At 37.1% G+C, this 25,085-nt stretch overlaps 1 protein-coding gene across 6 annotated transcripts in view; it reads right to left on the bottom strand.

The window, feature by feature from the left end:
• LOC143671311 (uncharacterized) overlaps window positions 1-25,085 on the bottom strand; it is a 154,629-nt gene that overhangs the window by 11,931 nt on the left and 117,613 nt on the right. Inside the window, exons 7-9 of one of the 6 annotated variants that reach the window (XR_013169532.1) lie at window positions 3,490-3,579; window positions 2,171-2,756; window positions 478-588 (exon numbers count right to left, since the gene is read on the bottom strand). The exons of 3 other annotated variants lie outside the window; for them this stretch is intronic. Coding sequence is in view for 1 of the 3 variants with exons in the window: in XM_077146424.1 (XP_077002539.1) it covers window positions 3,486-3,579 (94 nt within the window). In the remaining 2 variants the exon portion in view is untranslated. Of the gene's footprint in view, window positions 1-477; window positions 589-2,170; window positions 2,757-3,437; window positions 3,580-25,085 lie in introns of those variants that run through there. 2 more of the 6 variants (XR_013169533.1, XM_077146424.1) reach the window with 2 other exon arrangements.

Below are 25,085 nucleotides of genomic sequence, written 5' to 3'. Positions count from 1 at the left end.
GATTAGGTTGGGGTGGAGATTCACTACAAGGTAGAACATGAAAGAGTTTTGAGGCTAGTAGCACCATTCTACATTATGAGCATAGTGGTGGCTAGATGACTATGTTCTCTTCAAAATTCATAGAACTGTAAACCATGAAAGAGTTTAACTATATCTTAATTTTTTAAATGCCAATTTTTAGGACCAGTGTCCCAAGAAGAAAATTCTGTGTTTGTTTCACTTTCTGGAAGTCAAAGACAGCTTGGGGCATAAAACAAAAAATAAACCATGTGACCAAAAAAACAAACACCGAAATAATACAAAATCAAATCACAAAGAAATACTGTGACCAGTAGACATAGTTAGAACAGTGTGCTAGTTTCCTGGGAATGCAGTAACAAGGTACCACCAACAAATTGGCTTAAAACAACAGAAATGTATTGTCTCACAGCTCTGAGATTAAATGTCCAAAATCTATACTGGAGAATACTTACTTACTTCTTCCTAGCCTCTAGTAGTTTGCTGGCAATAACTCAGGCTTTAATCTTGGCCTCTGGCACATGAGGTTCACCACTGTCTCTGTCTACTGCCTCCAATTCTCCCCTGCTCCTAAGGACACCAAAAATATTGGATTTGGGTCTACTCTAATCCAGTTTGGCCTTAATATACTTAATTAATCCCATCCGAAATGACCTTACCTCCAAATAAAGCCATATTCACAGCACTTGCACTTAGGACTTCAACACATCTATTTTGAGGGGACAGACAGAATTCAACCAATAGCAAGTGGTTTCATGGTAAGAGATGAGAGAGGAAATTCCCTCCTTTGATAATGCAAATGATCTAGAGATGCCAAGTAGGATGATACCTGTGGATTGTTTATACAGTTAAAATGCCACAGAGAATCATTTCCAATTCTTATGTCTGATCAGAACCATAAGAGGGAAGCACCATGCTGTCAACCCTTGTACAACACAAGATTATAAATTTGGCCTTACTTCTTAGATGGTCTCCATTTCAAATGATATTACACAGCTGAGTGGTGCTTTCCATTCTCAACACTGTTATTTCACCAAAAACAAATTTGTTAAAATTTCAAAAGAAAATCATATTAAAGAGTAAAATATTATCTGAGTGTCATGCATAAAAGAAATAAATTGGTGGTTGACATAGCATAAAAGATATTTTCAAAAGTATAAGTATCATATATGCCATGAAGAAAGGAAGAATTAATTTCAATACTGGACAGTCAAAATACTTTGGTTTTCAGCAGAATAAGTTTCTGAGAAACAGGAGGGAATTTAGGAAGATCTGAAGAGATGCCTTGAAACTGGTGAGGGGAGCTGAGAGGTGATGACAGGTTAACGCATTTGGGGGTTGTCGTTGAGAATAGGTTCTTCAAAAAGGAAAGATACTCCACAGTCATAGAAGAACATCATGACACAATGGAACTCTCCTTTTCATTAGGCAACTTTGGAGAAAGGGAAATGAATTCCAGAAAAATTCAAAAGGAGATTTTTTTCACAGGTCACTCAGGTTCTAGTTCTTGCCTGTGAAAAGGTCCCTGACAGAGCTCCTTGAAGTACTCTAGCACCAGGGTGTCCATGGAGAATGCACCTGTGCTTGGGGAACCAGCCCTCGGAATGAACTTGATCACCTGTAATGCACCCCCACTGTCATCACACATGTCATCCAGGTCATGCGTTACTCCACTCAGAGAAGTGCGAATCATATTTAATTCTATGTGATTGTCACTCTCTGGAGTAGGGTACCACACGCAGCATGTCTGAAGATAGCAGCACTCCCAAACGTCCACTCCTGCATCCTTCAAATACCCTCCAAAGCTTCCAGGCTGTGAGTGTCCACCAGCTTAGGTCGAAAGGACCAGTTTAGCACCCACGTCACTGGTCTTCTTTATCCATCCCTCCTTGAGTGCTCCCCCCTCCTCACATGCTGCAGGTTTTACATGCCAGTCCTCAGAACTGAGAACCATTGTGTCTTCCTCCTAGCTTGTTGCTCATGGATGGAATATTCTTGAATGCCTTATCTGGTTTTTATTTCCATTATGTTAATTAAGCATTAACAAATAGTTTTCATTCTTCAGATCCAATAATGAAGCAGAAAATATACTCCATTCCACAATCCTTCCATTGTCAAATAAAGATCTGACCCCTCTGTCTGAGTTACTTACCTCAACTCCAAAACGACAGAATAAGTAGTGAAAGCACACAGGAACCTGGAAGTAAAGAAGGAGAGAATAATCATTGGATGTTGGGATCGAGAGATCAAGAATGTTATTTATCCCCAGACCGTGGAATGAGAAATCCCATTTTACTTCATAAGAGTGATGCACAATACAGAAATTGATTTTTGGTACCTAAGGATGCCTTTATACTTCTCTCAGCTACTGGGTTTTCTGAGCCTTTCTGTGTGTTACATGTCACCCACACTTCTTATATGCCCCTCTACTCCAGCTTCATGTTGCATAGGCTTAATATGAGGGGAATATGGCAAGGGCTATGTGGCCTTCCTCCTAGACCTATCCCCAGTATAGTTGTCTGAGAATAGTGGGACTCTTTTCACCCTGGAGGAGGTGAATTGGTGGTGAAGGAATCCCATCTTGTTGGCCACTCTAGCCTCAGTCCCTCATTTGTCAGACTGTGGGATCCATTCATAACATTTGTTTACCTAGAGTTTTTCCCATACTCAGTACCTGAATGGGAATGCCAACACCTGGTACCATGTATCCTGGAAGACAGTGTGATGACCTACTCAATCTGGAAAGGAAAGGACTGCTGATCAAAAATCATATATGTAAGGCAAAAAATCTTATATATAAGGCATTATATTCACAACCTCTCAAATAAAAGATGCCTTGCACTTTATCAAAATAGAAAACTTTTGCTCTATGCAACATTCTTTTCATGGAATGAAACAAGAATCCACAGATTACGAGAAAATATTTGCCATTCACATTTATGTCAAAGGAGTTGTAATCAGAATATATTAAAACTATGAAAACTTAGCAACAAGGAATTAAACAAACCAATAAAATGTGAAAAAGATCTCAAAAACACTTCACCATTGCAGATATATGGAACCAAATAAGCATATGAAAAGATGTTCAACTTCATCAGTCCATAAGGAAGTTCATGTTTAAACCGCAATGGGATAAATCCACAAAATTTAAGTTTGTCTAGAAAATTTAATGCCAAGTGCTGGTGAGGATTTGGGAACTGGATATCCATAGATTGTTAATGGAAATGCAAAATTATAAAGCTATTCTGGAAAACCGCTTTTTTTCCATTTGCTACAAATTTAAACATGGTTGTGCCATGTGACACCCAGCAATCCCGCCCCTATATTTACATAAATGTGTTCCCATATGTGTTTGTAGGTAAAGATTTATAACAGGTTTATTCAGTCACCAACAACGGGAAACAACTCAGAGAGCCTTCACCTGTGACTAGAATACTATTCAGCAATAAAAAGAAACAGAACACTGCTTACACAAAAATCTGGATGGAGCTCAGATGCATTTTAAGCGAAAGGAGCGTGAACCAACAGCTATGTGTTGTATTATTGCCTTTATGTGACATTCTGGAAAAGAAATAACATAAGGATGGAAAACAATCAGTGTTTGCTAGGGCTGAGATTAGATGGGTTTGGACTACGAGGGGCCCCACGAAGCACTATGGGTAATGGCACAGTTCTGAATCATGACACTGGTGGTGGATACATAAATATATGCTTTTGTCAAGACCCCTACACAACTCTACAACATGAAGGGAGAGTTTTACTATTTGCTAATCTTTTCACATACCTATTTCTCAGGATCAGTTGTTCCGAGAAAAAATCCTGTCTTGATTACATTTTCTAGAATCATGGAGGGCCATAGGGCATAAGACTCTTTAATATCCCAAGTGCTTTAAATAATATACAAAACCAAAGAACCCAACAAATAACTCCAATTGAGTATATAAAAAAAACATGCAAAAACACATTTGAATTGAAACTCTATGTATTAAACGTCCAAAATATATGGATTTCCTCAAAATCCAAAAAAATCCAAAGGACAGAAATAATATTAAAATCGAACCACAATCATAGGACAGTGACAAGGGCACATAGTTATTGTACCCTGATGGTAAGAGACAAGAGTGAGCAAGTTATCTCCTCTTCAGAATTAAGATCTTTCAAAGACTTGGAATAGGGTGACACTTATGGTTTTAGAAATGACAGTATACCATGACAATCAGTTTCCAATTAAATTCCCTAATTGACAGTAAAGGAGAGAGGTACTACATTGTCTTCCTTTCTTCAATACACTACAATACAATTATCTAAAATGTGTCTTGTTTCCCACACACTCCTCCAGTTCAAATGGTGTCACACAGGCATATAGTATTTAGCATCTCCAATACCTTCATCTCTGCAACACATACCTAAAAAAAAGGAAAAGTATATGAAAAGGTAAAAAAATCTTATATGAGTGCTATGACTAACCCCTGAAATTGGTGACCTGTGGAGGACACCAAAATATGTCAAAGGAAACTATATCTTCTAGGCCATGAAAAAATAAAGAACTTCAATATTCACAGTTATTCTTTGAACTTCAGTGTTGCGAGTATCCAACAGGCAAGAGGGATTAGGAAAGGCCTTGAAAATGGTGAAGGGAGGTGAGATGTGAGAATATGTTAACAGATTTGGGGGTTGTGGTTGAGAATAGGTTCTGGAAAAAGTAAAAATACTCCACAGACAGGGAGGAACATCTGAAAGTCTTGTCCCATTTTGGTCAGTCAGTTTTGGGAAAAGGGAAATAAATCCCAATGGAAATTCAACAGTAGTCTTTTATATGGAGTGCTTGGTTCCTTTGTCTTTGCCTGTGAGAAGGGACCAAAGAGAGTTCCCTGAGTAACCCCAGCACTGCGGGCTGATGGGGTAGCTCCAGGTGTTCTAGCGATGCAACCCTCTACACGCCCCTGAATACCCCAATGTAATTCCAGGGCCGTTGCATGTGTTGTCTACATCATGTGTTACTTCACTCGCAGAGGTGTCAATCATATTTAATCATACACGATTGTCAATCTCTGGACTAAGGTACCACACACAGCATGCCTAAAGATGGTAACCTTACCAAAACAACCACCCATGCACCTTTCAAACACTCCCCATTGCTTTCAAGCTGTGGGTGGCCACCAGAAGTTTTCAAAATAACCATGGATCACTTATCACCCTGCCTGTCTTTGCTGGTGGATAAACTATATGCATTTACAAAGCCATTAGAACACTAAGACATAAATGATGTCTTCACACTATGTTATTTTCTTGAATTATATTTCTTATGATCAGTATCCTAACGAAAATTCTGTCTTCTTGACATGATTTGCAAGTCAGAGAAAGGCCAGGAGCATGGGGTGGTTTCATATCGTAGCTGCGTTAAAGAATACACAAGCCAGCAGTCATTGATTCAAAATGAAATTAAGAACTTTGCACTCATCTTCTACACGAAAAAATACTACGCTATTTTCCTCAATTCTATTTCTCATGATCAATATTCTAAAGAATATTCTATCTCCTTGACATGATCTGAAGTCAGAGAGAGGCCAGAAACATGGGGCAGCTTTATATCTTAGCTGCATTTCCTTAGGATCTAAAGGCAATTGGACAAAAAATAATTAACTACGTAAAGGTCGGGGGACAGAGATGTATGGAACACAGGAATATGGAGATATCAAACCAAACAAGATTATAAATTAGGATGTTAAATTTAAGCCCTATGTTACTCACAAAGAAAATATCAGAGAATATGCAAACTCAAAAACGGAAAATTAAGTACATGGTACCAGGGACAGGGGAGAAGACAAGGTTGGAGAGGGATGGGGAATTAAAAACAAAAATACACAAGCAAGCAGTCATTGAATCAAAATGAAAGTAAGAAATTTGCACTCATCCTCTATATAGAAAAATTCATAAAAGCAAGGGTGTCCCTCATCAAAAAATAAACCAAAGGATGGAATAATTTTTTAAAAATCTGAAAAGCAAACCCAAATTAATGCACAGTGACCAGTACATAGAGTTCTTAATAGTAACGAACATTCACAGTAAAAATGATATTAGTGATAGGTTTGGATATACCCTATTCAGATTAAGAAAGTTTCTTTGTGTGGTTAGTTTAGGACTTTATCATAAAACATTCACCTTACGGTTTTATGCCTCTGTTGAAAAAAGAGCTAAAAATAAAAAATTAGTAAGGGACAAGAACGAGCCATTTCCCTCATCTTCTGAAGTAAGATGTTCCAAAACTTGAAGTGGGATGATACATATGGTGTTTTAAGACAGATGCAATAACACAAAATGTGATTCCAAATTCAGTTCTGGGATCCGCATTAAAGGAAGAAGGTGCTGGGTTATCTACCCTTTTCCAATACAAGAATATGCAATTTTGCTCCCTAGACATATTTCCAGTTTGGATGATGGGACTCAAGTTTATGGTGTTTACCATTCCCAATTCACTTCCTTCCAAGGAAAAAAAAGACATACATAACTTTTAAAAAAAAAGTAAAGAAAATAAATTACACTAAGGAGCAAAATTTTCTGTGTACCACGCATCATTACTAATAAATTGTTGAACAGGGAACTTTCTGCTGTGAAGAAGCTAGGGCTTTCATATATGTGAGAGAGAAAAGATGTTGGGATTCAGCAAGGTGGGTTTCTGAATAAGTGGAAGGAATTCAGGAAAGTCTAAAGTGAAGCCTTGCAAATGGTGAGAGAGCTGATAGATTAGCAGATTTAAGGGTTGGTGTTAAGAGTAGGCTCTTTCTTTTTTTTTTTTTTCTTGTATGACGTATGGCAGGGTCACATTTCATTCTTTCTCCATATGAGTATCCCATTATTGCAGCACCATTTGTTGAATTTTTGCTTGCTTTATTGTATTTTGTGTGTTTGTTTTACTTGTTTGTTGGTTTTGGGGGAAGTACTTGGGCTGGGAATTGAACGCCGGTCTCCCGCATGACAGAGGAGAATTCCACCACTAACTACCTTCCCAGCCCCAAGAAAAGGCTCTTGAAAAGGAAGAATACACTGGACAGAGGGAACATCATGACCACACTGAAAGGCTTATTCCCATTTCTATCAGGCTACTACGGGGAAAGCAAATTAGCCCCAGAAGAAACGCAATAGTAGCTTGATCTTCCCAGGACATTCATTTCCTAGATCCTACCTGTGAGAAGGCTCCTAAGGAAGCTCCCTGAGGAAGCCCAGCCCTGGGGGACTGACAGGGGTAGTTCCATGTGCTCTAGGGAACTAAACCTCTGGACACCTCTGAACACCGCAGTGTACTCCCAGCGCCATCGCATGTGTGGTGCAGGTCATGTGTTACTCTACTCACAGGGGTGTCAATCATATTTAATTGCACATGATTGCCACACTCTGGAGTAAGGTCCCACACACAGAATACCTGAATGTGGCAGCCCACCAAAACAATCACTCATGCACCTTTCAATCAAGTCCCCAGTGTCCTCAGGCTATGATTGGCACCAGCATTCTCCAAAGGGCAGCACCCACCCCACCACCTTTTCTCATTCATTCCTCTCCCCGAGTGTTGTCCCCTCTGTTCATGTTGAGTGTTTTACATGGCAGTTTTCAGAAAACTCAACTTCTAAGTCTTCTTCTTAGTTTCTCTTGCTAATGGAAAAAAGTATTCGTGTATTCCTTATACTGTTCCATTTTTCATTATTACAAATAATATATTATCAATCGGTTTGCCTCTCCATTTAATGATGATGCAGAAGCCAGAATCCATTTCACCTACCCCAACCTTGTCACCCAAAGGTCTAAGTCTCTCTATTTAAGTTACTTACCTCAACTCCAGAACCACAGGGTAAGCAGAGAAAACACACAGGATTCTAGAAATAAAGGGGCGAATCAATAGGTGGTGGGATAAGAGAGAAAAATCTTTCTATTCAGATGCTAGATTGAAAAAAATCCCACTTTACTAATAAGTGTGATGTACACTAACCAAAATCAAGTTGGTAAGATTGCAAGTCTTAGGTTTTCATTTAGATTTAAAATTTGGGCCAAGCAGGTGGTAAAAATTTGGTAAACATAATGCCCAGTTTTTGTAAGTTTCCATTGTCACAACAGAGGAGGAAGGTAAAGTAACTAACATGGATTACTTCCAGTCTTGATACCTTCCTCTTTTTTTTTTTTTTTTTGGCATGTACAGGCTCTGGAAATTGAATCCAGGTCTCTGTCATGGCAGATGAAAATTCTACCACTGACTCACCATCACGACCCAAAACCTTCTTTCTTTAGTAGGAAAAAAAAATGTGTCTAATATTCGGATAAGAGCAGAAAACTCCACAATTTCCTGAAGATTTCTAGCATTTCTGAGATGTTGATTCCTCGTACCATTATTGGAAGCCAGACTCCTCTTCTCCTCTTCTAGACCACTGGCCGCTTTACATCTCTACTCTCTCTGTGTAGATTGCTACAAGTGAGGAAATACGAATTTCTGAAGTATTTTCCCTGGAAGTTAAAATAAATCATAGTAGAAAGTGACCCAATTTTGTCAGGTCTGAAGACCTGATAAAGCTCTGTTTTTCGAGAGCTTGACTGCAATCTGTCCATATAATCCAATGGTTACTCTTACCAATCTGTGTTCATGTGCTGGGCTATTGTCTATTCATTCTAGAATGAAAACAGAAGCAAAAGCATCGGCCATCAGGGAGGTATATGGGTTTTAGTTTACTAGAGGATAACAAGTGAGATTCAGTCTCCCAGACATAGCTGTGTAAGGACACTTTCAGTTTAACAAGAAGCTGCAATTCCTATAAGACAATACATGATAAGGGTCAGTTTCTGAACTGGATTCATCATGGTCAAGGATAAATCATTACTGAAATTTAACTTTTTTCTGCTGAATTGCAAAAGAGAGATAGGCTTAGATTTTGTGGTTGCCCTTTTCTTCTTCTCAGAACTATACTTTCTCAGCCTTTCATCAGAAATTTGGTTGTTAACAATATGTATTCTCAACTTTCCATTCTAAGACTCAGGCTTCTGCCCCTCTGACTTTTTCTGGATCAACTGAACCTGAAAAATATGTGTAAAAGGGCATGTGAATGAGATTAGCAGACTCCTAGCCATTCAAGAATCTAAGAGAATGGAAGCCAGTTTGTGTGCTTCAGGAGAGGAAGGAAAAGGGATTTAGGAAGACACTTGTGGCTAAGTGACTTATCATAGAGAGAGAAAGGAAGAATCAAGGAAAGTACATTTACATTGGACCTCGCCAAGTCTTCCAGGATCCAGAGTCTTCCTTCCTTTCAATAGCCTAAAGTAATAAATCAAGTCCTAAACTCACAAAAATGTAGGAATGTTTATATTTGACATGAGTATACCTGAGCTGTTTATACTCAAGTACCTGATTTGTGATCAAAAGTTTGTCATGAACAAATCCCCATGATCTTTTTCAGCTCTGAATCATTTTTTTTTTCTGAAGCTCTTTTGACTGGTAACTATTTATGGCTCAGCTATGCCTTGCAACTGATTTTTTTCTACATCAGAAAAGCTAATGGGTGAGAGGAGAAATCCACACGTAGACAGAAAAGGAAAAACAGCTGCAGCCTTTTAGATTTTTAGATTTGTCTTTAGGTAGGAGTGTGTGAATTCAGAGAGCTGTCTGAAGTGGATAGTGCGAGACTTAAATCAACTGTATATGAAATGGGGGTGTTGTAGGCAAGTCATAAACTGGGAAGGATAACTAAAGTGATATATTCTAGGTTGTTTTGCTCCTGGATCTGACGGGCTCCCTTTGTTTGGTGTGTACAAATGCATCAATCTCCAAACTCCAGATTTAATTTTAATTGCGCTGAAAGCTTATTTCCCCTAAAACAAAATGGTAAATATTCTGGCTTAATCCATGCCTACAGATAAATTATATTAAAATGGTAATAAAACAATGTTATGAAATAGTAAAAAGATAGAAGAAATATACTTTAGTTATGCACGTATAGATATATAAACACATATATAAAGCAGTATTTTGTTTGAACCATCATACAACCCCATCAAGTGGGAATTTATTTTATTATCTCAGATAAAATAATGAGATTTCCTGGTAGGATACAAATCAAGACCCATCCTTATGCTTTCTATAAGAAACCCACTTGAAGCACAAATACATAAGCAAGTTAAAAGGGAAATAACAGAAAAAGATACCATGCAAATACAAAGCAAAAGAAAGCTGAAACACCTATATCCTATCAAAGTTCACCGCAGAGCAAAGAATATTATCAGAGAAAAAGAAGACATGACATAATGATACAGGTGTCATTTCACATAGAAGGTATAACAATAACAAATATTCATGCATAAAACATAAGCTTCAAAACACTAAATTCAAAACTGATATAAACTCAAGGACTAACAATTTCCCGCTTATAGTAGAAAAATTCAAAACTCTATTCTCAGTAATTAAACTTACTAGCACACAGAAAAACTTTAAAGGTGCAGAAGTCCTGAACAACACTATCATACAATTTGAACAACAACAGAATACATGTTTGTCCCAAGAGCATATGGATCATTCATCAACATAGACCATATTTTAGATTATTGAACCAAAGCTGAGAATGTAGTGTCATTTAAATCATGCCATACTCAGATTAATTAAACTAGAAGTCAACATCAGATATCTCAAAATGCCAACATACATGGAGGTAAAAACACATGCTTCAATAGAAATCATAGGCCAATTAGAAAATATAAGAGAAAATAGAAAATATTACTTTGAATTGAATAATGATAATAACACAACTTGTCACAAGTGGTAAAAAGAAGGAAGATAAATGAAAAAATATTTAGACAGAGAAACATCCTATTCAAACAGTTGAAATGAAATTTGCAAAGAAAATCTTGACCTCTGCAAGTTACAAGTGACTCAGCGCACACAAGGGATACTAAATTAGATGAATAACAGACTTTTCTTCAGAAACAATGGAAGCCAGAAGGCAGTGGAATGATGTATTACAGTGCTGGAATATAAAGACAATAAAAAATATTGTATCAAATGAAAACAACTTTTAAATATGACCATAAACCACAGTCCATAAAATTTTTAGAAAAGATGAATTACACTTTATTGAAATAGAACAATTTCCCTTGCCTATCACACTTAATGGAATAAAAACAGCAAAGCATAGGCAGAAAATATTTGCAAATAACATTTTGGTAAAGAACCTGTCATCAGAATATATAAAAATCTCTAAAAACTGAATAATAAGAAATTAAACAACTAAATAAACATGGGAAAAAGACCTCAAAATTCACTTCAACAAAAAATACTTGGATGTCAAATAAGCATACAAAGAGATTTTCAACATTATTTTCCAATAAGGAGATGCAAATTAAAACCATGATGTAAAACTACATGAATAATACAAGAGCTAATAGAAAGCAAAACAAAACAACTCTTTTAATACCTGGGTTCTTGAAGATGTAACCAAAGGGATCTCTGATACATTGTTCATAGCAACAAAGAAGAGTAAAGTCATTCTTGAAAATAGGTTTTCTTTCAGTTTTTTACAACTGAAGGATAACATTTAGCAGATGACCCAACAATCCCACACCTTGCTATTTTCCAAAGTTAGTGGAAATGTGTGATCACACATTTATCTGTATGCAAAAGTTCACAGCAGCTTTATTCATAAATATCAACAGTGAGAAACAACTGAGATATATTTCACCAATGACTGTAATTATAAGCAAAATTATGACAATAATAGACTTTTGTTTCACACAAAAATATGGATGAGTCTCAAGTGCATTTGTTATTTGAAAGGATCCAGGCCCCAGAAATAAAAATAGTATGATTATACTTACATGAAATTGTGAAAAAGGCAAAGTATAAGGACTGAAAGCATTCAAGTGGCTACTAGGCATTAGGATTAAGTGGGGATTCAGTTGAGACAGCATAATGAAGCAATCTTCCATATCACATCCTAGGTATTAGATGAACAACCCCTTAAAGTCTAATCCTTAAAGGAACAGATTTATAGTGTGCTAGTTTTTTAATGTCTATTCACATTATAGCAATCCAGATAAAATCCTCTCTCTGTGACACTAACTGGAAGTCAAGGAAGGCCTGTGTTATGGGGCTGTTTTATATTCCAGGTGTTTTAAAGAATATACAAAACAACAGTAAATAAGCAATCAATAAATTAAAATGAAAGTAAGAAAACATGAAACATTTAAGACACACATTTCCCTCCCCCACTCCACAATGAAAACATCCAAAGCAGCATGTGTTCCTCCAATATACACATAAAAATGTACAAAAAATAACTAACTAACAAAACACAAAATAAAACCTAATCAAAACACTGTGATTAGTAGATAGAGGAAGAGTGGCCATGATGACTAGATACAAGAGAAAGGAAATTCCGTTTTTTTGTTACTAAAATGTTCCAAAGCCTGAAAATAGCAAGATGTACATGGTTTATTAACCCAGGAAAATGGTCCAAAGTGCAGTTTAAAACTGAACTCCATGAACAGAAATAAGAGGGAGGTACCAGGTTATACACACTTGGTCAAAACAACAGTATGTCTTTTGCTCCCTTGACATGCGTTTTGCTCCCCCGAAATCTTTTCATGTGATGGTACCCAAGAATATAGTGTTTACCCTCCCTAATTTTCTCCATACAAACAAAAGATGAATAGCATTTTAAAAAGTAACAAAAGAAAATTAGATCAAGGAGTAAAATTTTCCATGTAGTAGTAGTAATAAATTGGTACTTGAATTCCCAAGAAACAAAGTATTTTAGGCTTTAGCAGGGTAAGGAGCTGAGAAGATAGAATGAATTGGGGAAAGCCAAAAGAAAACCCTGGAAAATGATGAAACGACCTAGTTGATGTGATAGATTAAGGTTTGGGGTTGAGAATAGTTTCTTCTAAAAGGGAACAATACTCCACAAGACAGAGGGAACAGCATGGTCACACTGAAAGAGGTTATTACCATTTGGGTCAGGCAAATTTGTAAAAAAAGATGTGAATCCCAGAAGAAAATCAAAGGGAAGCATTTCCCTAGGATGCAAAATTCCTAGGTCTTGCCTCTGAGAAGACACCTAATGGAATTTCCTGAGGTAGCCGAACCCTGGGGGCTGCCAAGAAGTAGTTCCACGTGCTCTAGGGAATCAGCCCTTTTGCATGTCTCTGCACATCCCAATGTATCCCCACTGCCATCGCATTTGCATTACTTGACTAACAGAAGGGACAATGTCATGCGTTACTCAACTTGCAGAGGTGAACATCATATTTAATTATACACGATAGCCACCCTCTGCAGTAGAGTACCACACACAGTATGTCTAAAATTCGTAGCCCTGCAAGAACACCCACGCATACATCCTTTGAACACCCTTGAATGCTTTCAGGTTCTGCACAGCACCAGGATTTTTCCAAAGGACTTGTGCAATACCCACCCCACTGCCTTTCCTCATCCATCCTTCCTTAAGTGCTGACACTTCTGTACTTTTACATGGCAGTTATCAGAAATGAGAAACATTAAGTTTTCTTCCTAGTTTCTCTTGCTTATGGTAGAAATACCCTTGCATGTCTAACGCTATTCCTTTACTCACTAATATAAAGTTTTAGTAAGTATTTGCATTCCCCTGAGGTGAAAGCAAAGTGAAAAATACACTTTTTCACATACCAAATCCCTGTTGTGATGGTTGGAAGCTGTACATATCCCAGAAAAATATGTTCTTAAATCTAAACCATCCCTGTGGGTGTCAACCAATAGTAATCAGGGCCTTTTGATGAGATTAGTTTAGCTAAGACGTGACCTATTTCAATTAGGATGTTCTTAATTTTATTACTGGACTGTGTGGTAAACAGAATGAAATTGAGGCAAAGAGAATGAGAACCACAGAAGTAAGAAGCTGAAACTAATGAAACCTGGAAGAGAAGAGAGAGATTAGCAGATGCTGCCATGTGCTTTGCCATGGGACAGAGGAGGCAAGGATAGCCGTCAGCATCACCTTCGTAATACCTTGATTTGGACATTTTTTCAGGTTCAAAACCATGAGTGAATAAATTCCCATTGTTTAAGCTGAACTACTCCATGGCATTTTTTTGAGCTGCCTAGGAAACTAAAATTCTTGTTACACAAAAATCTGAATCCTTCTACTGGAGTTATTTACCTTCACTTCAGAACCATAGAATAAGCAGTGAAGGCCCACAGGATCCTGGAAGTAAAGAGGGGACATAATTAGCCGGTAGTGGAAGGGAGAGAGCAGAAATCCCTGTTCATTCTCAGACCCTTGAATTAAAAATCCCATTTTACCTAAAATGAGTGATCTAAAGTACACTAAATGATTTTGGTGCCTATGTATGAGCACCTTAAATTCCTCCTAGCCACTGGGTTTTATGAACCATTCCTTGGAAGCAAGTTGTTTTGTGCAAGCTTTTGCATTTTTTCCATCCCAAGACAAATGCTACTCATTGCTTGCATTTCCCTTTAAAACCTTGGCTTCTTACATCAATATTTTTAATGTGATTCTATTGATATGTAAACACATACCATATAATCCATCCAAAGACTACAACCAATGGTTCACGGCATCATCAAATAGTTGTGCATTCATTGCCACAATCAATTTTAGAACATTTTCATTACTTCAAAAATAAAAAAGAGAAAGAAAAAAGAAAACCTAAGATGTCCCATAGCATTTAGCCCCCCATTCGTTTTTTTTTTTTTTATTAACGGAAAGAAAAAAATAGAGAAATTAACACAACATTTAGAAATCATACCATTCTACATATGCACTCAGTAATTCTTAACATCATCACATAGATGCATGATCATTGTTTCTTAGTACATTTGCATCGGTTTAGAGGAACTAGCAACACAACAGAAAAAGATATAAAATGTTAATATAAAGAAAAGAAATAAAAGTAGTAATAATAGTAAAAAACAACAACAACAAACAAACCAACAAGCAAACAAAAACAAAAAAAACCCTATAGCTCAGATGCAGCTTCATTCAGTATTTTAACATGATTATTTTACAATTAGGTATTATTGTGCTGTCCATTTTTGAGTTTTTGTATCTAGTCCTGTTGCACAGTCTGTATCCCTTCAGCTTCAATTACCCATTGTCTTACCCTGTTTCTAACTCCTGCTGAACTCTGTTACCAATGACATATTTCAAGTTTATTCTCGAATGTCCGTTCACATCAGTGGGACGATACAGTATTTGTCCTTTAGTTTTTGGCTGGATTCACTCAGCATAATATTCTCTAGGTCCATCCATGTTATTACATGGTTCATAAGTTTATCTTGTCTTAAAGCTGTATAATATTCCATCGTATGTATATACCACAGTTTGTTTAGCCACTCTTCTGTTGATGGAGATTTTGGCTGTTTCCATCTCTTTGCAATTGTAAATAATGCTGCTATAAACATTGGTGTGCAAATGTCCGTTTGTGTCTTTGCCCTTAAGTTCTTTGAGTAGATACCTAGCAATGGTATTGCTGGGTCGTATGGCAATTCTATATTCAGCTTTTTGAGGAACCGCCAAACTGCCTTCCACAGTGGTTGCACCCTTTGACATTCCCACCAACAGTGGATAAGTGTGTCTCTTTCTCCGCATCCTCTCCAGCACTTGTCATTTTCTGTTTTGTTGATAATGGCCATTATGGTGGGTGTGAGATGATATCTCATTGTGGTTTTGATTTGCATTTCTCTAATGGCCAGGGACATTGAGCATCTCTTCATGTGCCTTTTGGCCATCCGTATTTCTTCTTCTGGTAGGTGTCTGTTTAAGTCTTTTTCCCATTTTGTAATTGGGTTGGCTGTCTTTTTGTTGTTGAGTTGAACAATCTCTTTATAACTTCTGGATACTAGACCTTTATCTAATATGTCGTTTCCAAATATTGTCTTCCATGGTGTAGGCTGTCTTTCTACTTTCTTGATGAAGTTCTTTGATGCACAAAAGTGTTTAATTTTGAGGAGCTTCCATTTATTTATTTCCTTTTTCAGTGTTCTTGCTTTAGGTTTAAGGTCCATAAAACCGCCTCCAGTTGTAAGATCCATAAGATATCTCCCAACATTTTCCTCTAACTGTTTTATGGTCTTAGACCTAATGTTTAGATCTTTGATCCATTTTGAGTTAACTTTTGTATAGGGTGTGAGAGATGGGTCTTCTTTCATTCTTTTGCATATGGATATCCAGTTCTCTAGGCACCATTCATTGAAGAGACTGTTCTGTCCCAGGTGAGTTGGCTTGACTGCCTTATCAAAGATCAAACGTCCGTAGATGAGAGGGTCTATATCTGAGCATTCTATTCGATTCCATTGGTCGATATATCTATCTTTATGCCAATACCATGCTGTTTTGACCACTGTGGCTTCATAATATGCCTTAAAGACTGGCAGCGCGAGACCTCCAGCTTCGTTTTTTTCCTCAAGATGTTTTTAGCAATTCGGGGCACCCTGCCCTTCCAGATAAATTTGCTTATTGGTTTTTCTATTTCTGAAAAATAAGTTGTTGGGATTTTGATTGGTATTGCATTGAATCTGTAAATTAATTTAGGTAGGATTGACATCTTGACTATATTTAGTCTTTCAATCCATGAACATGGCATGCCCTTCCATCTATTTAGGTCTTCTGTGATTACTTTTAACAGTTTTTTGTAGTTTTCTTTATATAGGTTTTTGTCTCTTTGGTTAAATTTATTCCTAGGTATTTTATTCTTTTAGTTGCGATTGTAAATGGGATTCGTTTCTTGATTTCCACCTCAGCTTGTTCATTACTACTGTATAGAAAAGCTACAGATTTTTGAATGTTGATCTTGTAGCCTGCTACTTTGCTGTACTCATTTATTAGCTCTAGTAATTTTGTTGTGGATTTTTCTGGGTTTTCTACATATAGTATCATATCGTCTGCAAACAGTGATAGTTTTACTTCTTCCTTTCCAATTTTGATGCCTTGTATTTCTTTTTCTTGCCTAATTGCTCTGGCTAGAAGTTCCAACACAATGTTGAATAATAGTGGTGATAGTGGACATCCTTGTCTTGTTCCTGATCTTAGGGGGAAAGTTTTCAATTTTTCCCCATTGAGGATGATATTAGCTGTGGGTTTTTCATATATTCCCTCTATCATTTTAAGGAAGTTCCCTTGTATTCCTATCTTTTGAAGTGTTTTCAGCAGGAAAGGATGTTGAATCTTGTCAAATGCCTTCTCTGCATCAATTGAGATGATCATGTGATTTTTCTGCTTTGATTTGTTGATATGGTGTATTACATTAATTGATTTTCTTATGTTGAACCATCCTTGCATACCTGGGATGAATCCTACTTGGTCATGATGTATAATTCTTTTAATGTGTTGTTGGATACGATTTGCTAGAATTTTATTGAGAATTTTTGCATCTGTATTCATTAGAGAGATTGGTCTGTAGTTTTCTTTTTTTGTAATATCTTTGCCTGGTTTTGGTATGAGGGTGATGTTGGCTTCATAGAATGAATTAGGTAGTTTTCTCTCCACTTCGATTATGTTGAACAGTTTGAGGAGAGTAGGTACTAATTCTTTCTGGAATGTTTGATAGAATTCACATATGAAGCCGTCTGGTCCTGGACTTTTCTTTTTAGGGAGCTTTTGAATAACTAATTCAATCTCTTTGCTTGTGATTGGTTTGTTGAGGTCGTCTATTTCTTCTTGAGTCAAAGTTGGTTGTTCATGTCTTTCCAGGAACCTGTCCATTTCTTCTAAATTGTTGTATTTATTAGCGTAAAGTTGTTCATAGTATCCTGTTATTACCTCCTTTATTTCTGTGAGGTCAGTAGTTATGTCTCCTCTTTCATTTCTAATCTTATTTATTTGCATCCTCTCTCTTCTTCTTTTTGTCAATCTTGCTAAGGGCCCATCAATCTTGTTGATTTTCTCATAGAACCAACTTCTGGTCTTATTGATTTTCTCTATTGTTTTCATGTTTTCAATTTCATTTATTTCTGCTCTAATCTTTGTTATTTCTTTCCTTTTGCTTGCTTTGGGATTAGTTTGCTGTTCTTTCTCCAGTTCTTCCAAGTGGACAGTTAATTCCTGCATTTTTGCCTTTTCTTCTTTTCTGATAAAGGCATTTAGGGCAATAAATTTCCCTCTTAGCACTGCCTTTGCTGCGTCCCATAAGTTTTGATATGTTGTGTCTTCATTTTCATTTGCCTCTAGGTATTTACTAATTTCTCTTGCAATTTCTTCTTTGACCCACTTGTTGTTTAAGAGTGTGTTGTTGAGCCTCCATGTATTTATGAATTTTCTGGCACTCCGCCTATTATTGATTTCCAACTTCATTCCTTTATGATCCGAGAAAGTGTTGTGTATGATTTCAATCTTTTTAAATTTGTTAAGACTTGCTTTGTGACCCAGCATATGGTCTATCTTTGAGAATGATCCATGAGCACTTGAAAAAAAGGTGTATCCTGCTGTTGTGGGATGTAATGTCCTATAAATGTCTGTTAAGTCAAGCTCATTTATAGTAATATTCAGGTTCTCTATTTCTTTATTGATCCTCTGTGTAGATGTTCTGTCCATTGATGAGAGTGGTGAATTGAAGTCTCCAACTATTATGGTATATGTGTCTATTTCCCTTTTCAGTGTTTGCAGTGTATTCCTCACGTATTTTGGGGCATTCTGGTTCGGTGCGTAAATATTTATGATTGTTATGTCTTCTTGCTTAATTATTCCTTTTAATAGTATATAGTATCCTTCTTTGTCTCTTTTAACTGTTTTACATTTGAAGTCTAACTTGTTGGATATTAGTATAGCCACTCCTGCTATTTTCTGGTTGTTATTTGCATGAAATATCTTTTCCCAACATTTCACTTTCAACCTATATTTATCTTTGGGTCTAAGATGTGTTTCCTGTAGACAGCATATAGAAGGATCCTGTTTTTTAATCCATTCTGCCAGTCTATGTCTTTTAATTGGGGAATTCAGTCCACTGACATTTAGAGTTATTACTGTTTGGATAATATTTTCCTCTACCATTTTGCCTTTTGTATTATATATATCATATCTGACTTTCCTTCTTTCTACACTTTTCTCCATGTCTCTCTCTTCTGTCTTTTCGGTTTTGACTCTAGTGCTTCCTTTAGTATTTCTTGCAGAGCTGGTCTCTTGGTCACAAATTCTCTTAGTGACTTTTTGTCTGAGAATGTTTTAATTTCTCCCTCATTTTTGAAGGACAATTTTGCTGGATATAGGAGTCTTGGCTGGCAGTTTTTCTCTTTTAGTAACTTAAATATATCATCCCACTGTCTTCTAGCTTCCATGGTTTCTGCTGAGAAATCTACACAAAACTTATGGAAGTGAAAGATAAAGTAGAAAAGATGGAAAAAACAATGGATACCTACAACGACAGACTTAAAGAAACAGAAGATAGAATTAGTGATTTGGAGGATGAAACATCTGAATTCCAAAAAGAAACAGAAACTATCTGGAAAAGAATGGAAAAATTTGAACAAGGTATCAGGGAACTCAAGGACAATGTGAACCGTACAAATATACGTGTAGTGGGTATCCCAGAAGGAGAAGAGAAGGGAAAAGGAGGAGAAAAACTAATGGAAGAAATTATCACTGAAAATTTCCCAACTCTTATGAAAGACCTAAAATTACAGATCCAAGAAGTGCAGCGCACCCCAAAGAGATTAGACACAAATAGGCGTTCCCCAAGACACTTACTAGTTAGAATGTCAGAGGTCAAAGAGAAAGAGAGGATCTTGAAAGCAGCGAGAGAAAAACAATCCGTCACATACAAGGGAAACCCCCATTCGTTTTTTAACAGTTTTGTTCACACACCATATAATCCATTCAAAGTGTACTATCAATGGCTCTTGGGATACTCACATAGTTACGCACTTACCACTACAATTAATATGACACCAATCTTATTTCTTCAGAAGAAATAAAATCTCATATCCCTTATATCCCTCTATTATTGACGTTTAGCTTGGATAGAGTGCCTTTGTTACAATTAATGCAAAAATATTACAATGTCACTCTTAGCTATAGAACTTAGTTTACATTAATTGTTTGCCCACATACAACCCTATTACTAACATCTTGTAATACTGACCTTGTAATATAGCCCTCTATTATTGACATTTAGCTTTGATAGAGTGCCTTTGTTACAATTCATGCAAAAATATTACAGTGTCACTGTGAGCTATAGACCTTAGTTTACATTAATTGTGTTTGCCCATATACGACACTATTATTAACATCTTGTAATACTGACCTCTACTCGAGTTCATGTAAGAACCTCTTTATATTTGTACAATTAACCACCATCATCATCCATTCTAGGTTTCGCTATGTTATTTAGCCCGTTTTTATCCCCTACCTTTCCTTCTGGTTAGACACGTGACTCTGGCTTTCCTCTTTTAACCACACTCACATTCAGGTTTGTAAATTACACTTGACTGATGGGGACACTAATATTTAGTAAAACAAAATGAAGAACTGATACCAGATCTGGTGATGTAGAGAGTTTGGAGTCCACAAGGGCTGTTCATTTTTTCAGGATAATATTATTCTACATTTTCATATTTTGCGTGTTATACAAAATTTGCACTTGTCTAAATTCTCAGAAGTGTTAACTAAAATTAAAATATATTATTACATATAAATTGATATCTTTGACTGTAAAAAAACATAAGTCCATGAGAATTTGGAAGGAAATCCAATTGAGAATGTTCCCAGTTTTTTTAATTGGACTCAGTTTTAGAACTTGGGAAGTATTAACTAAAAAAAAATGTTTTGAGGGTGCGGGTCAGTAATTGAAGCTGGGTCTTCTACACGGCAGGCGAAAATTCTAACACTGAACTACCCATGTACCCCCTTGAAAGCTCTTTTAAATAGGGAGGTAGGAAAATATGGGAAATACCATACATAGTTTCATAAGTTTTGTTGAAACAGCAATGAAGACCATGGTGATGGAGATAATGTGGATGTCTTCAAATTATGAAACATTCCTTCTTTAACCAGAAAAAAAAAATGAGTGCTCTATGTACATAGAGCTGCAGGAAGCCTCCCTTTCTCCCAAAGACTACCGACATTTCCTAGAATTAAATTTTCCTCATCATCAATGGAATGTATCTTCTTCTTCCCAATTGAATTTATTCAGGCCGACTGGTCAGTTTGCATCTCTATTCTCTCTCTGCAACTTACCCAAAAAGAAGGGACATTATCTTCCCCTCCATTACTCATAAGAACTAAAATAAAACATAACCGAGATATACCCAATCTCACATCGATAAGGAAGCTCTGTTATCAGAGGGTTTGACTGCAATTCATCCATAAGATCTATCATTTATTCCTTACAAACATGCTGTCTTGTACCGGGCCTTTCTTTGTTCAGTATATTTGGAATGCAGAACCACAAGCATCAGCTATTATAGTAGCCACGTAATGGCATTAGGTTTGTCGAGGAAAGCAAATTAGATCCATTCCCCAGACATACCTGTGCATAGACACTATCAGTTTAACAGAAAGCTGCAACTTCTACAAGACAAGAAAGCATAGAGCGCAGTCTCTAAGTTGGATCAAGCATGGTCAAGGAAAATTAGTACAGAAAAAAGATAATCTAAAATACATTCTGTTTATTACTGGCGATTCCCAGGGAAGAGAAAGCTCCCCTACTTCAAGCACCACGGCAAGTGCCATTTTTTTGCCACCTTCTATTCTCCTCTCTTAAGGGTATATTAAGAAGATCAACCGATCTTTTTGGTCTGTGTGCTCCGCTTTCCTTCTCATCTCTTAAATCACAGTACCTCAATATTTCTCTGAAATTTCAGAACACAATACCAAAGAACCAGCTGGAACTGTGTAGTCTGGAGTCAGATATGGATAGAAAAAACTAATAACAGCAAAGCTAAGATTCTCTTTCAGTGTCAAGGAAGAGGAAAAGTCTTGGAACATTGGGAGATTGCAAATTGGAAGAAAACTTTGCAGGGTTTTCTGAAAGGTGTATGAGTGGTTGTTTTGGTAGGGCTGACATCTTCAGACATGCTGCATATGATTGTCTACTCCAGAGAGTAACAATCGTGTATAATTAAATATGACTGGCACCTCTGCGATTGGAGTGGTGCATAACATGGATGACATATGTGATGGAAATGGAGGTACATTGGGTGTGCTTAAGGACATAGAGATGAAGGCTTTCCTAGAGCCCTTGTATGACACCACTCTTCCACATAAGCTCCCATCGCTGGGCCATCTCAGGTACTCCATTATGTGACTACTCAGAGGCTAGGGTTAGGAACTGGATTTCTTCTTTAAAATACCTAAATTTCTTGTGGGATTATATCCCTTTCTCAGCATTGCCTGACTGAAATAGAAACAAGAATTTGTTCTCTGAATGTTTTTTTCTAGAGGAAAGGTTGTTGTGAGCATGTTTCTGAATATTCTATTATGAGATAACATACTATGAGGTACACCCTCTCCCTTGACAACCTGAGGCTTTACACAGAAAATACAGGGACACAAAAATGGAGAATAGATATCAGATATCATGTTTTGTGGGATTGAGGTGAAATGCCAATGATATGGTTTAACATCTCCCTTTAGCTTCTTGTCAACGACTACAGTATCTTCCTGAGAGCAGCAGGCCACCATTGTTTTTCTTTGGTTCTTCAGTCTGAATTTCTGTTCTAGAGGCCAATTATCAGTCATGGGTTGCAAGAGGACACAATCTCTGTTCCTACATCCAACCCCTCATCATAGGGTGGAGTCTCTACTTCAGGTGTGACAAGGTGAGACTCCTGGGGCCCCGGTCATACTCCCCCACCTTTATAATTGTGAGGAGGTGTTATGCATTAATTGTGTTTTTCCAAAATAGATTTGTTGAATTTGTGACATCATTTCGAAATAGGGTCGTTTCCGATGGAATCAGTTAAGTTAAAATGAGATCAAACCAGGTGACTGTGGGCCCTAATCCAAAATGACTAGTGTCCTTATAAGAAGAGTAAATTTGGACCCAGAGACAGAAAGGCTTACGAGGGGAGAACCCATGTGAAGAGAGGCAGAGAAAGAAGACAGCCATGTGATGTCAGAAGCAGAGACTGCGTTATGTCGCAACCAAAGGAACACCAAAGCTTGACAGCCACTGTCAGAGGAACAGATTCTTACATACAGTCTTAAAAGAGATTATGGCTGCGTCCAGGGGTGAATGTCTCCTTGTTGACATGGGAGATGACTCCCAGGGATGAATACAGACCTGGCGCCATGGGATCAACAATTCCATCCTGACCAGATGGGGAATAAGAAGTGTGATTAATAAAGTATCAGTTGTGGAGAGAATGCAAATAGAGTCCAGAGGCTACTCTGGAGATTGCTCTTACGCAAGCTTCAGGTAGACCTTACTACCTATCACAACCTACCAAACCCCTTCCAGCCAATCCGAAAGAACACCTAGGGCAATATATAAGATTCCACAAGGGTTGCAGACACTAGAGTAACTTGCCAGAAACCTGCAACCTCCACATGGTTCCCTGGTCAAGATAAGTCCTGAAACCTAGCCCAGCCTCTCCAGAACATCAAGTAGTTCTATCGCCGTAACCCATACTAATGACAGACCCTTCCAATCAAAAATTCAAAATTGCCATAGCCCAAACCACCCCAATGAGTGGTATGGAAAGGTCAAAGATGATGGTGGAATTAGACATAGAAGATAGGAGTTAACAAATGAATATGAATGCTGAATGCTGAATCATTAAATTGATATCTCTTAGTCTCCAGTATTCTAGAGCAACTAGAAGTAAAAACCTAAAATTGTGAAATTATACCCCATGTCAAAGTCGGATATATGTTCTACAACTAATTGTGGTGCTGTGCTTGGAAATGTATAGCTTTTTTGTATATACGTTATTGTTCACAAATAAAAGAAGGAAAAAAAGGTGATTGTGATGATGTAAAAGTACTTAAGCCCTCTAGCCTCCTATATTCTGGAGCTGACAGAAGGAATAATATGAGAAGATCATATGGTAGGCCATCAGGAACTCTTGGATCTATCCTGTAGCCACTTTTTGAAGAGTGCTTTGAAAACTATTGCTTCCTTATTTCTGTGCATTGTATATATATTATACTGTACAATAAAAAAGTTAAAAATAAAAGGGTTCATGGTAATTCTGACCCTTTGATTTTAAGACTTCCAGCCTGCAGAACTGAGACAACAGTTTTCTTCTGTTTAAAACACCCAATTTGTGGTATCTTGTTACAGCAGCCTTAGAAAACTAAGATAGAGAGTAACCATAACTCATTTTTCACTTGAATTATTAGTACACTAACATTGTACAGAATAGTACAGCCATGTCGATAAATAAATAACTAGGCAAACAACCCCAACAATTCCTGGAAGGCAGATGAGTATCAAGATGTGCTATAATATATTTTCTAAAAATTTGAATTTTCAAGAACTATTACAAGATATGCAAAAATGTGATCCTTCTATAAGAAAAAAGTAGACAAAAGAAATTTTCCATGAGAGGCGCCAGTTGGCATATATAATAGACAAAGATTTTAAAGCAACCACATTTGAAGAACTAAATCATCCACATATATAGAATTAAGGGAAGGTGTTACAACAATGCTTCATCAAAAGAACATGTCAAAAAAGAGGTAGATTTTTTTTTTAAGAATTGAAACTCTGACATTAAAAAGTACAATAACTGACATGAAAAATTCACTATAAGGACTCAGAAGGGTAAGATCTTAAAAATCCAATTTGGTAAGTTCTAAAGGAGAAACCTTGAAAACGGTAAGGGGAACAGGTAAGGAAAAACGGGTTAAAGGAAAGGAGTACTGGGTTTCTCAGAGGTTCTGCAAAAAGGAAAAGTACTCCACAGAGGGAACATCACAACCACAATGAAAGCCTTGCTCCCATTTTATGCAGATAACTTTCAGAAAACTGGATGTGAATTCCAGAAGAAAATCAAAAGGAGGCCTTTGTCCTGAGATGCTAAGTTCCTTTGACTTGCCTCTGACAAGACGCCTACCAGACTGATTCCCCTGAGGAAATTCAGGACTGCAGGCTCATGGAGGTGGGAGATG

This window comes from Tamandua tetradactyla, chromosome X (genome assembly GCF_023851605.1).
Source record: "Tamandua tetradactyla isolate mTamTet1 chromosome X, mTamTet1.pri, whole genome shotgun sequence".
Classification (NCBI taxonomy): Eukaryota; Metazoa; Chordata; class Mammalia; order Pilosa; family Myrmecophagidae; genus Tamandua; species Tamandua tetradactyla.
This window is presented reverse-complemented; position numbering and strand designations above follow the sequence as displayed.